General features: G+C 39.0%; 2 protein-coding genes across 2 annotated transcripts in view; one reads left to right on the top strand and one right to left on the bottom strand.

The window, feature by feature from the left end:
• The window catches only part of LOC107681704 (UDP-N-acetylglucosamine transporter-like), a 9,579-nt gene extending 4,565 nt beyond the window's left edge, over positions 1–5,014 (top strand). Inside the window, exons 4-7 of the mRNA XM_016478015.1 lie at positions 738–912; positions 1,113–1,231; positions 1,325–1,458; positions 4,738–5,014. Coding sequence (XP_016333501.1) covers positions 738–912; positions 1,113–1,231; positions 1,325–1,458; positions 4,738–4,828 — 519 coding nt within the window. The 3' untranslated portion in view covers positions 4,829–5,014. The remainder of the gene's footprint in view (positions 1–737; positions 913–1,112; positions 1,232–1,324; positions 1,459–4,737) is intronic.
• A 3,490-nt stretch (positions 5,015–8,504) lies between these two features.
• The window catches only part of fam78ba (family with sequence similarity 78 member Ba), a 5,123-nt gene continuing 2,654 nt past the window's right edge, over positions 8,505–10,973 (bottom strand). The window contains exon 2 of the mRNA XM_016478075.1: positions 8,505–9,252. Within this exon, the coding sequence (XP_016333561.1) occupies positions 8,730–9,252 (523 nt within the window). The 3' untranslated portion in view covers positions 8,505–8,729. The remainder of the gene's footprint in view (positions 9,253–10,973) is intronic.

Genomic DNA, 10,973 nt, shown 5'->3' with positions numbered 1-10,973 from the left:
GCTGGAGGTCCTGGACATCTTGTTTAGATACATGGCATCTTTGATTCTATCAAATACCAACAGATAAAAAAATCAAAAAGTGACTGACTCTGTTAGAAATCTAATAATGGGCCGTGGTTGGATCTTCCATCAGAACAATAATCAAAAACAAACATCAAAATCAACACAAAAGTGTGTCACTGAGCACAAAATGAAGCTTCTGCCATGGCTGTCTCAGTTCCCTGAACTAACCATGTAGAAAAAGAGTGGGGTGAACTGAAGAGAAGAAGCACCAACATGGAGCAGGTATTCTGGAGGATCTGGAGATTCTTGATGAAGGGATGGTCTCTGATCTCTCGTCAGGTGTTCTCCAAACTCATCAGGCATTATAGGAGAAAACTCAGAACTGTTATCTTGGGAAAAGGACATTGCAATAATTGGGTGCCAATAAATGTGGCTAACGTGAACTAGAGAAAAACATTTATTTCATAATGAGATTTTCCCCCCAATTTCCATTGTTTTACTTCAATGAAAGGTTAGAATTTTGTAAATTTTTTGATTTTCATATTATTTTATTTATTTATTTTAATTAATTAAATAATTTGATTTTTTAAAATCTTTTTCTATTATGTATTATTTATTTTTAGCACCGTTTTTCTCTAAACATTTCCACGGACCTTCTAGCACTCTCTTGGGGGGTTTGAAAACTCGTCTATGCTGTAAATATGACTCCTCCTATGTTTAACCTGAACCAACAGTGGCCAGCTGAAGTTACATCAAGCACCAAGCAGGAGGATCTGACTGCCAGCTCTCAGTTGATGGGTCTGCTGGCTGTGCTTGTGGCCTGCTTCTCCAGCGGATTTGCTGGCGTGTATTTTGAAAAGATCCTCAAAGAGAGCAAGCAGAGTGTCTGGATCCGTAATATTCAGCTAGGTCAGCAGATTTTTATTAAAAATGTGAACCTAGAAAAGGCCCGGCAACCTATTTTCATTTTTGTCCTGAAGAGAAACAAAAACACATTTAGTTTTAGGTAGCCATTGTTTACAAGTTTCTGCTTCAGGTTTCAGGAAATGTGTTTGCTTTTGTGAAACAGGTTTGCTTTTTCTCCACACGTGTTCCATTGTTCGTTTCAGGTTTATTTGGACTGATTTTTGGACTTGGGGGAGTGTTTGCGTACGACGGAGAAAGAGTGCAGGAGAATGGACTCTTTCAAGGGTACAATCATGTGACGTGGACTGTGGTGGCTCTTCAGGTACATTTTCACTTCTTTCTCAGAATAGCACATGCACAGACCTGCGTGTCACATTGTTATATGTGTTAAACCTGTTTCACATACTTCCTGTAGGCTTTGGGTGGGTTAGTCATTGCAGCTGTCATCAAATATGCAGATAACATCCTGAAGGGCTTTGCCACATCCATCTCAATCATTCTGTCCACCCTCATCTCTTATTTCTTGTTGGAAGATTTTGACCCTACTAGGTAAGACAGTCGCATTTGTATTTGGGTCTTTCTTGGGGAAATGGTGCCATGTGTGTCCCTTACTACTGGTAAAATTCACAAGATACTGAATACTCCTGTGAATTATCAAACTGTATACACAGTACAAGCGTATTTGACTTTAGTGTGTACGTGGCTAAAGAGCATCCCTCCCTAAACTCACGCAAATTGTTGCTGTGTTGAACTGGTCGGGATGAGCCAACAAACAGAGCAATCTTTTGATTTGTTTGAAGTGCCTCTTTGCCCTCTGAGGCAATTAATTCACACGTATTCATTGCAGATGTATGTTTGTGTAGATCCACACGCAAGTGTTTGGTTTGTACTGTTTTACAACACATTTGTTTGTTAAATGCGTCTCCTGACTAGAGTTACATTTTTGGTCATTTACATTTGTGTCATTTTACATGTTTAAATTATGCCAGAGCACATTATCATTTCAAAAAACAAATCAAAGATTTGTGTGCATTCATTATGTTGGTTTGATATATTCATAATTTTCCATTTTTAGCTACAGCAGAGCAGATACATTTTAATTTATTGTGTTGTATGCTGTAGCTTGCGGCGGTAGGACGTTTCTTTTAATTACACGCACAATATTTGTGCTTCTTGCCTGAAACTGGATCTGTGGGTAACACGGCTGTCCCAGAGAATCACTGACAAAATGAAGGGTTTTTAAGGGAACGTATTATCATCAATAGAAAAGTGAATTTCACACTAAACTATTACATTTGCACAACACTAAATAAAGCCTTAAAGGCTTAGTTCATCCAAAAATGAAAACTCTGTCATTAATTACTCCCATAGACAGCAAGGTAATTACCACGATCAAGGTCCAGAAACGTAGCTAGGAGATCGGTAAAATAATCCATGTGACATCAGGGGTTCAATCGTAATTTTACGAAGCTACGAGAATACTTTTTGTACGCAAAGAAAACAAAAATAACGACTTTATTCAACAATTCACTGAACGTAAACAGCGTATGCTATTCTACGTATTCTACGTTGTTTACGCTTTGATTTGAACGAAAACAACGTATCCGCATGACGCAGCTGACACAGAAGAGCATACGCTGTTTTCGTTCAGTGGATATTCTCCAAAATGGCACCAGGGTGACGCGGAGGAGACGAATTGTTGAATAAAGTCGTTATTTTTGTTTTCTTTGCGTACAAAAAGTATTGTTGTAGCTTCGTAAAATTACGATTGAACCCCTGATGTCACACGGATTATTTTACAGATCTCCTTGCACGAAGCTACGAGAATACTTTTTGTACGCAAAGAAAACAAAAATAACGACTTTATTCAACAATTCGTCTCCTCCGCGTCACCCTGGTGCCATTTTGGAGAATATCCACTGAACGAAAACAGCGTATGCTCTTCTGTGTCAGCTGCGTCATGCGGATACGTTGTTTTCGTTCAAATCAAAGCGTAAACAACGTAGAATACGTAGAATAGCATACGCTGTTTACGTTCAGTGAATTGTTGAATAAAGTCGTTATTTTTGTTTTCTTTGCGTACAAAAAGTATTGTTGTAGCTTCGTAAAATTACGATTGAACCCCTGATGTCACACGGATTATTTTACCGATCTCTTTGCTATGTTTCTGGACCTTGATCGTGGTAATTACACTGCTGTCTATGGGAGGGTCAGAGAGCTGTCAGAATTCATGAATTCTCATCAAAAATATCTTAATTTGTGTTCCGAAGACGAACGGAGGTCTTACGGGTTTAGAACGACATGAGGGTGAGTAATTAATCTCAGAATTTTCATTTTTGGGTGAACTATCCCTTTAAGTTTTTTGTGAAGCTACTATCATTCCACTACTCTGCATTTTGTATTTTTAACACCTTAACAATCTTTTAACAATCTTTTTATTTTTTAAGATTTATTTTTGGCATTTTTCCTCTTTATTATGATTGGACAGATCAGAGCTGACAGGAAGTAAAGTGGGAGAGAGATAGGGGGGCGGGATCAGTAAAGGTCCTCGAGTCAGGATTCGAACTCGGGACACCCGTAGCACATCGGTGCTGAATGTCGGCACACTGCCCACAAAGTTATCAACACCGACACGGAACATATTTTTATATTCCACTGTGCTGCTTTTCCATTGTATTTTTTTATGTAAACATGCGCTAGGTGAACATGTTTGAACGTTGAGTTTGCATCTTGCGTATTTTGCACCATAATACATATACATATATGCACATATAAAGCAATATAAAAAGGAGGCACTCGGGTTAAAAAGTTAAACTTTAAATAAACACGTATTTGGACCTTCCGAAGACGAAGTATCTCGCATTTTCAAACACCCTGAGGGGCCGTTCGCACAGAATGCGTTTTTGTGCTCTGATATGCTACTTTTCCATTGCTTGTATGTAAAGATGCACATAAAACATGTTTTTGTGTTTAAAAATGTGTGGGGGTGGAATAAAACAACTCGAGGTTTTCCCAACTCTCAAGAAAAGAGCAAGAACAAAAGCCAAACATGTGATGACGGTGACTCTCATCATGGTGCTGCCTTTTTAAAATATGCAACGCTACTATTGAAACAATTTGAAAAAAACACATTGGTGGACACACAGCAAAATGGACACAGTGAAAAGAAAAAATGCAAGAGATGTGTTATTTAAAAATGTAACTACTATTAATTCGAGTGTCAGTTTTTAAAGCAGTTTGTCAGCGCAAGGAAAGAGACGATGCGTAAAACACATCCGTCCAGCACAGGTATATGTAGAAAAACTGCGCTATGGAATGCAAAAACTCATTGATGTGTCTTTCAGTTTTAAACACAACAAACACGTTCTGTGTGAATGGCCCTCAACACAGAAAGCATTGTCACTTGTTGGTGAATTGACTATGTGTTCCCTGAGCCTTTATTAGTGTTTCCACATATTTAAGTTCACATTTATGAATTTATTTGTAACAAAAGTATCTGCTATTATTCAGTGATCTATTCAAGTTCTAGGTTATAAATTCCAAACTTACTGTGACAGGGTTGAAATAATGTTGCTCTAATCTGAATATTTTTGGGAATGTCTCCCCTGCGGTGATCACCCAACGTCTATGACAGCAATGTCCCTGTAAATTTCGGCCTGAGATGCGAAAATATGAATTCTTGGCAGTTCAGCAGTAACCTTTTCAAATGAAATTATTAAAAAAGTCCTGAAATTTTTATGGCGTAAATGGCACCGTTTCTTGGGAATGACCCACTTATTGCACTTTGTAGAACTTGAGGAAAATGAAGCTTTTTTTTTTCTTTTGTAGTGTGTTTATCCTGGGTGCGATGCTGGTTATCGCTGCTACGTTTCTCTACGGGTATGAGAGCACACCTGCGGTCAACCCTAGTAAAGTATAGAAGACTGGACATGAGATGATAAACAATCATCAGGAGATGCTCTACTTCAGGTGAAGTTCAGGACAAGAGAACCGGTGTATTGTAAGGACGCTATTAGAAGGTAGCACAAAAAAAAATAATATTATATGACATCAACACACCAGGAATCAAACTCCTGCTTCTGACGTATTAGGTGGCAGGACTGTTTGTTACACTCAGCTGAGGACTTTAAGGACTTCCATTTGAAATGTGTTTACATATACAGGTGCATCTCAATAAATTAGAATGTCATGGAAAAGGAGATAGTGAATTGGTGGGTTTTTGTTAAATGTGAGCCAAAATCATCACAATTAAAAGAACCATAGGCTTAAACTACTTCAGTCTGTGTGCATTGAACTTATTTAATACACGAGTTTCACAATTTGAGTTGAATTACTGAAATAAATGAACTTTTCCACGACATTCTAATTTATTGAGATGCACCTGTAATAGGAATCTCTGAGACAGAGCCTCACAAATTCAACATGTTACAGTTTCATATTTATTTTCTGTGCTGGCGTATTGAGAAAGCGATTGTTTTACTTGAATGTATCCTTTGAGAAACATCATTTTCTCAAAGCCAATAAAAAGTGTTTCAATTCTGGTAATAAAAACAAGTTGAATCTCAAACGTTGAACCATTAGGAGTAATGACTGCATTTTGACTGGTCTAATGATCTGGCATTGTGGGAAAAATGTTGAGAGATCAGACTCCTGCGAGATGCTCAGTGCACTTTTATTGGTCCTTGAATGAACAGAGTGAACTGTCAGACCTTGTTGCTCTCAGCTGGGGGTTTCAGTGGAAATAATATATATGTTGCATCACAGTTTGTTTTATGCAAAAATGACTTGCATGCAAGAAGGGAGATGAAAAATCAGTTCCCCCTCTAACTGGGTCTTCCTCGCCCATAATGCAATTCTATGAAACTTTTCCACAGTAAACTCAGTCTCTTCCATTGCATAGACTTGTTTTGCAGTGGGAAAGCATGTGGAAATGAAAAAAAGTGGGTTTTAACCATTTAAGCAACATTTTTATTCCTCATTTCGGCACATCCTGTTCTACGAAATTTTGAAATCATTAATCTGCCGCTGGTGTTCATGCATTTTCAGATAATGAGTTCATATGTTTGAATGTGTCTTTTATTTAGATTATCATCTTGAGGAGGAATATGGCTTTGAGAGAGATACAGAAGATGTAACTGAGAAATGATAGAGGGAGATGATGTGAGGTATTTATCATATTACAGAGAAGGAACCCCATATGATGTATTCTACCTTTGTCTAGATCAGTGCTCCAAGCTTTTAGACGTACTGCATGCATCTCAACTTCCAATGAAACTTTCCTTTGAAAGTGATTTTAGGCAAAGCATCAGGCATGAATAAATGCTCTGTTAGATTTAAGAGTTAGTCATTATTATTATTTTCTGTTATATGTCCAGACTGGATATCAACCTCTTCATTTCCAACCAGTCCAATTCAGTGCATAATAAAACAATACAATTCACTAAATTAAAAGCATGCAAATAATGAATAAAACTCTCAAGTAATTTATAAGTAGTAAATTTAGCAGTGTCTCATGAAAGCATTAGCCACACACTTTATACTGTATGCATGTTAGTTTGTTGGTCCCTCCACAGAACAGTTTACTCCAGAGAAAGATGACAGAACCCATAGTTTAACATTTATTTTGGATTTTTTTTTATATATTTGTTTTTCACATTGATTTCCTAGAGCCTACTTTGTAAAAAAAAAAAAAAACATCTTCTAACTTTATATAAATCTTTATTTAAATATTAATTTGCATTGCGTGCCAAGACTGCAAGTTATTTATTTTGTTTTAATATTTATTTCTTTTTGTTATTGTTGCTTTATTTTTCGTATTTAAACAGCCCTGTATGAATTTTTGTGACACTTTATTAGCAAAAGCATTATTTTGAAAGCAAGTCCAAAATCTATTTGATTTTACATAGATAAAAGTTTTGTCCATTTTTCATAAAAAGTTAGTAATTGTGTCATCCTAAATCAAGGATGTTTTGTTTGTTGTTTTGAACCCTGCTAAAATTCACTGCATGGACAAAACAGTTCTCAAAATATCTTTGTGTCCAACAAAAAAAAACATGCAGGTTTGTAACGACACAAAGATGGGTAAATAAGGACAGAATTGTCATTTTCGGATTTACTTTTTATCCCTTCAAAAGCTAAACCTGACATTTGTAATGGAAACTCAATTTCGTCTGTGTCATAATTACCCAAGGAGTCTCAGTGGGAGAGGACGGAGTGAGACAGATAGAGAATAGAGAGAGGGAGACAGGGACGTGGAATGGCACAGATGGAGTGTGTATGTCATGTGATTAATCTGGTGAATGCCTATGGTGCAGCACCCACTGCGTAAACTCTAATGGACTCATGTGCGAGTATAAACAAACTCCTATCGACTGATTGGATGAACGGCCCCACTGCATCCTCGACATTACTAAATAGTGAAGTCACAAGTCTCAATCGACTGGTAGAAGTTTCAAAGAGTTTTGCTGGTTGTCCTATAAAGCAAAAGTGTACATTTCCGGCTGGACCTGCGGTGACCTCCCTTGGTTCTTTTAATGCCACTGGATTCACTTTGTGTTGTATGGGACCAAACATTCAATCTTTTTCATGCATTATATAGCATCCGTCCTGAAAGTTTAGGGCCTTGTTGCAAAAAAAAAAACGTAACGTAAGACTCTTAGTAATAATTGTAAAGATATTACCACTAAGGGTTTTCCAAAAGGGATAGTTCACTGAAAAATGAACATTCTGTCATCATTTTCACACCCTCATGTCGTTCTAAATCTGTTTGACTATCTTTCTTCTATGGAACACAAATGAAGATATTTTGAAGAATGTATTCAGCTGTATTTTGTCCATATTACGACATGACTTGCAGGAACCAGTCGTGACTTTCGTTGACATTCGCCATATTTTATGTAGTCTGTGTATGCATGTGTTGATCAATGATTCGAAGTCTTACATTTTCATTCAAAACGATCATGTTGCCCTGGAGGACTTGAAATATTCCAGTCGAGTTGCACTCATTAATGTTATATGCTACATTTAAGTCATATATTTCGATGTAAATTTTTGGACCCCATTGGCTTTCATTGTATGGACAAAAACAGCTGAAACATTCTACAAAATATGTGACCCTGGACCACAAATCCAGTCATAAGTTGCTGGGGTATATTTGTAGCAATAGCCAACAATACATTCTATGGGTCAAAATGATCGATTTTTCTTTTATGCCAAAAATCATTAGGATATTAAGTAAAGATCATGTTCCATGAAGGTATTTTGTAAATTTCCTACCGTAAATATATCAACACTTACTTTTTGGTTAGTAATATGCATTGCTAAGAACTTCATTTGGACAAATTTAAAGGCGATTTTTTTTGCACCCTCAGATTCCAGATTTTCAAATAGTTGTATCTCAGCCAAATATTGTCCTATCCTAACAAACCATACATCAATGGAAAGTATATTTATTCAGCTTTCAGATGATGTATCAATCTCAATTTCAAAAAATTGAGCCTTATGACTGGTTTAGTGGTCCAGGGCCGCAGATCTTCTTTTGTGTTCTGCAGAAGAAAGAAAATAAAAAACACGAGGGTTAGTACATTTTCATTTTTTTCTGTGAACTATTCCTTAAACCTAGTGGGTTCATGTAGTACTAGTTACTCCTGATCATTTGCTGTCTGACCAGGTAAAGGTAGTAAAACCTCATGGTGCACGCAGAGAATTCCCTTCTCGACTGACTAGTTCAGAGCAACTGAGAAACCCAACAAAACTGGGAATCCACAAGGCCAAACAGTGCATGCAGTCTTCAATGTCCCATAGGCACTGTTAAGACACCCCTATTTGGGTGGTATCACTACCAGAGGTTGTCCTCTCCTGGGCCTCCACATCAGCACCTGGGCATCGTTGGCATTGGGCCTGCCCAGAGCGTTGGGCGGGATGGGCTCGTTGTTGCTGAGAATGTGCGGCTGTTCCTGATGCGGCCGTCCCATCAGTTTGGCTCGAGAACCAAGCGGCATGGAAGGATCCACCTCAATGTCTACGCGCATATGCCAGCGCACCGTCTGAAGAACGATACGCTCTTTGGTGTCTGCGTTTAGCGCCACCAGCCAGGTGATGAAGCTCTGGTCTCTGGTGATGTGCGTGAGCATGGGCGTGTTGCTGTTGCTGATGGGCACCGCCCAAGTCACGCTGGGGTAGAAGTTGTCGTTCATACTCACCGTTAGCCGGGACGGCTTGGACGTGGGGCCAGAGAGGGTCACTGTTTCGGTGGTGTTACCGTACCAGGGATAACTGACGCCGTCAGAATCGCTTATGGCCTTCACACGTCCTTGTCGAAGCTCGGGTAATTCCCAGCTGGACCTGCGGAAGGGAAAGAAGGTGAGCGGTCAGGAAGGACAAAAGAGGCATGAGTCCAGAGAGCGGCAGTGCCTTAAAGGGGTCATATGATGCTGCTAAAAAGAACATTATTTTGTGTATTTGGTGTAATGAAATGTGTTTATGCGGTTTAAAGTAAAAAAAAAACATTATTTTCCACATACTGTACATTATTGTTTCTCCTCTATGCCCCGCCTTTCTGAAACGCGTCGACTTTTACAAAGCTCATCGGTCTGAAAAAGCGAGGTGTGCTGTGATTGGCCAGCTATCCAGTGCGTTGTGATTGGCCGAATACCTCAAGCGTGAGACGGAAATGTTACGCCCCTTACCATACTGTTGATGCTGTGTCCCGGCCGGAGCGACAAGACAAAAACATTAAAACCCATTACAAACGAGGCATTTGTTGCATCCAGTGGGGACATAATTACTGATTATAATGACTTATACTGTCTTTTTGCACGTTGCATCGTGCCGCGTAAATATAAAACCCTGTCTGCATTCTCTCGCTCTCTCTCGCGCACTGTCTGTCCCTCTCGCGCACATTTTCGGTCTCTCTCATGCATCTCGCTCTCTCTCGGACACACTCGGCCTCTCTCGCGAACTGTCGCTCTCTCTCTCCGCGTTCGCTTCACTTTTGTCCAACCCGGCGCCTCATAGGTGAAAGCCGATCCGGCGAGCCACAGCATATATACATCCAAATACATCCAAGTTTATGTATTTCCTCAGCGACCAGCACAGATCAGCTTTAGGCATGACGAAGCAGATATCGTCCTCTTTTGGAAGACCAAACAAAGTAGTTTCGCTTTCACAACGAAGCACACAGCATCTTCAGGACATGGCGGCAGCTGCAACAATACTACAGCGAGAATAAAAGTTATGCCTTCTTTCTTTGCGTGAACATTTGGGCGGCGTTATGCAAATCTTCCCACATAGTGAGGTAGATATGTGGGGGCGTGTTAGAACGAGCCGTTTTAGGTAGGTGTGGCTGACTCTTAACTTTTATAAAGAATATCTCTTTGGATTTGAGACTTTAGTCTTTGCAACTTTACAGACCTTCTTTATGCACCAAGAGCTTGTAACACTCCAAAGAGAAAGGAAAAATTTTAATCGCATCATATGACCCCTTTAATGCATCAAACGGGCGAACGAGGCGAGTGAATAGAGATGGCGAAGGTGAGTGAGCACGGACCTGCTCAGTACAGTGTTTCATACAAATATGGAAAAACAGTCTATTAAAAGACACGGGGCTGTGAATGAAATGTTCATAATTGTTTTTTTTTCCCTCAGTTAGCCTTCCTACTCATTTTAATTATCTCTTCCTAAGCTGTCTCTGTCCGCTTCTCTCCTACTCTGATGGTCTCCTTGATGATCCTGTATTTTAGGGTTATGTTTAAAGCTTGATTTGGGGCTTGAACAACAAAATTTCCCTCAATTTTAGAGGGTAATGTTAGGAACAGCTTGGCAAAATCATGGTCGATAGATTAGGGTCGGGCAAAATTCTGAATTGAAGAATTGGCTGCCTTTCAATTCATGAGTGCAACTTTAAAATGAATGGGGCACAACTCACAGGAAGTAGAAGTAGAAATGGAATTCAACATAGGAAGTACATTCTGGGTACTGAATTCTCTCTCCACAAGACCTATAAATCTTTAAAGGGGTCATATGACGTTGCTAAAAAGAACATTATTTGGTGTATTTGGTGTAAT

This window comes from Sinocyclocheilus anshuiensis, unplaced genomic scaffold (assembly GCF_001515605.1).
Source record: "Sinocyclocheilus anshuiensis isolate Anshui unplaced genomic scaffold, SAMN03320099.WGS_v1.1 scaffold436, whole genome shotgun sequence".
In the NCBI taxonomy this organism is placed as follows: Eukaryota; Metazoa; Chordata; class Actinopteri; order Cypriniformes; family Cyprinidae; genus Sinocyclocheilus; species Sinocyclocheilus anshuiensis.
This window is presented reverse-complemented; position numbering and strand designations above follow the sequence as displayed.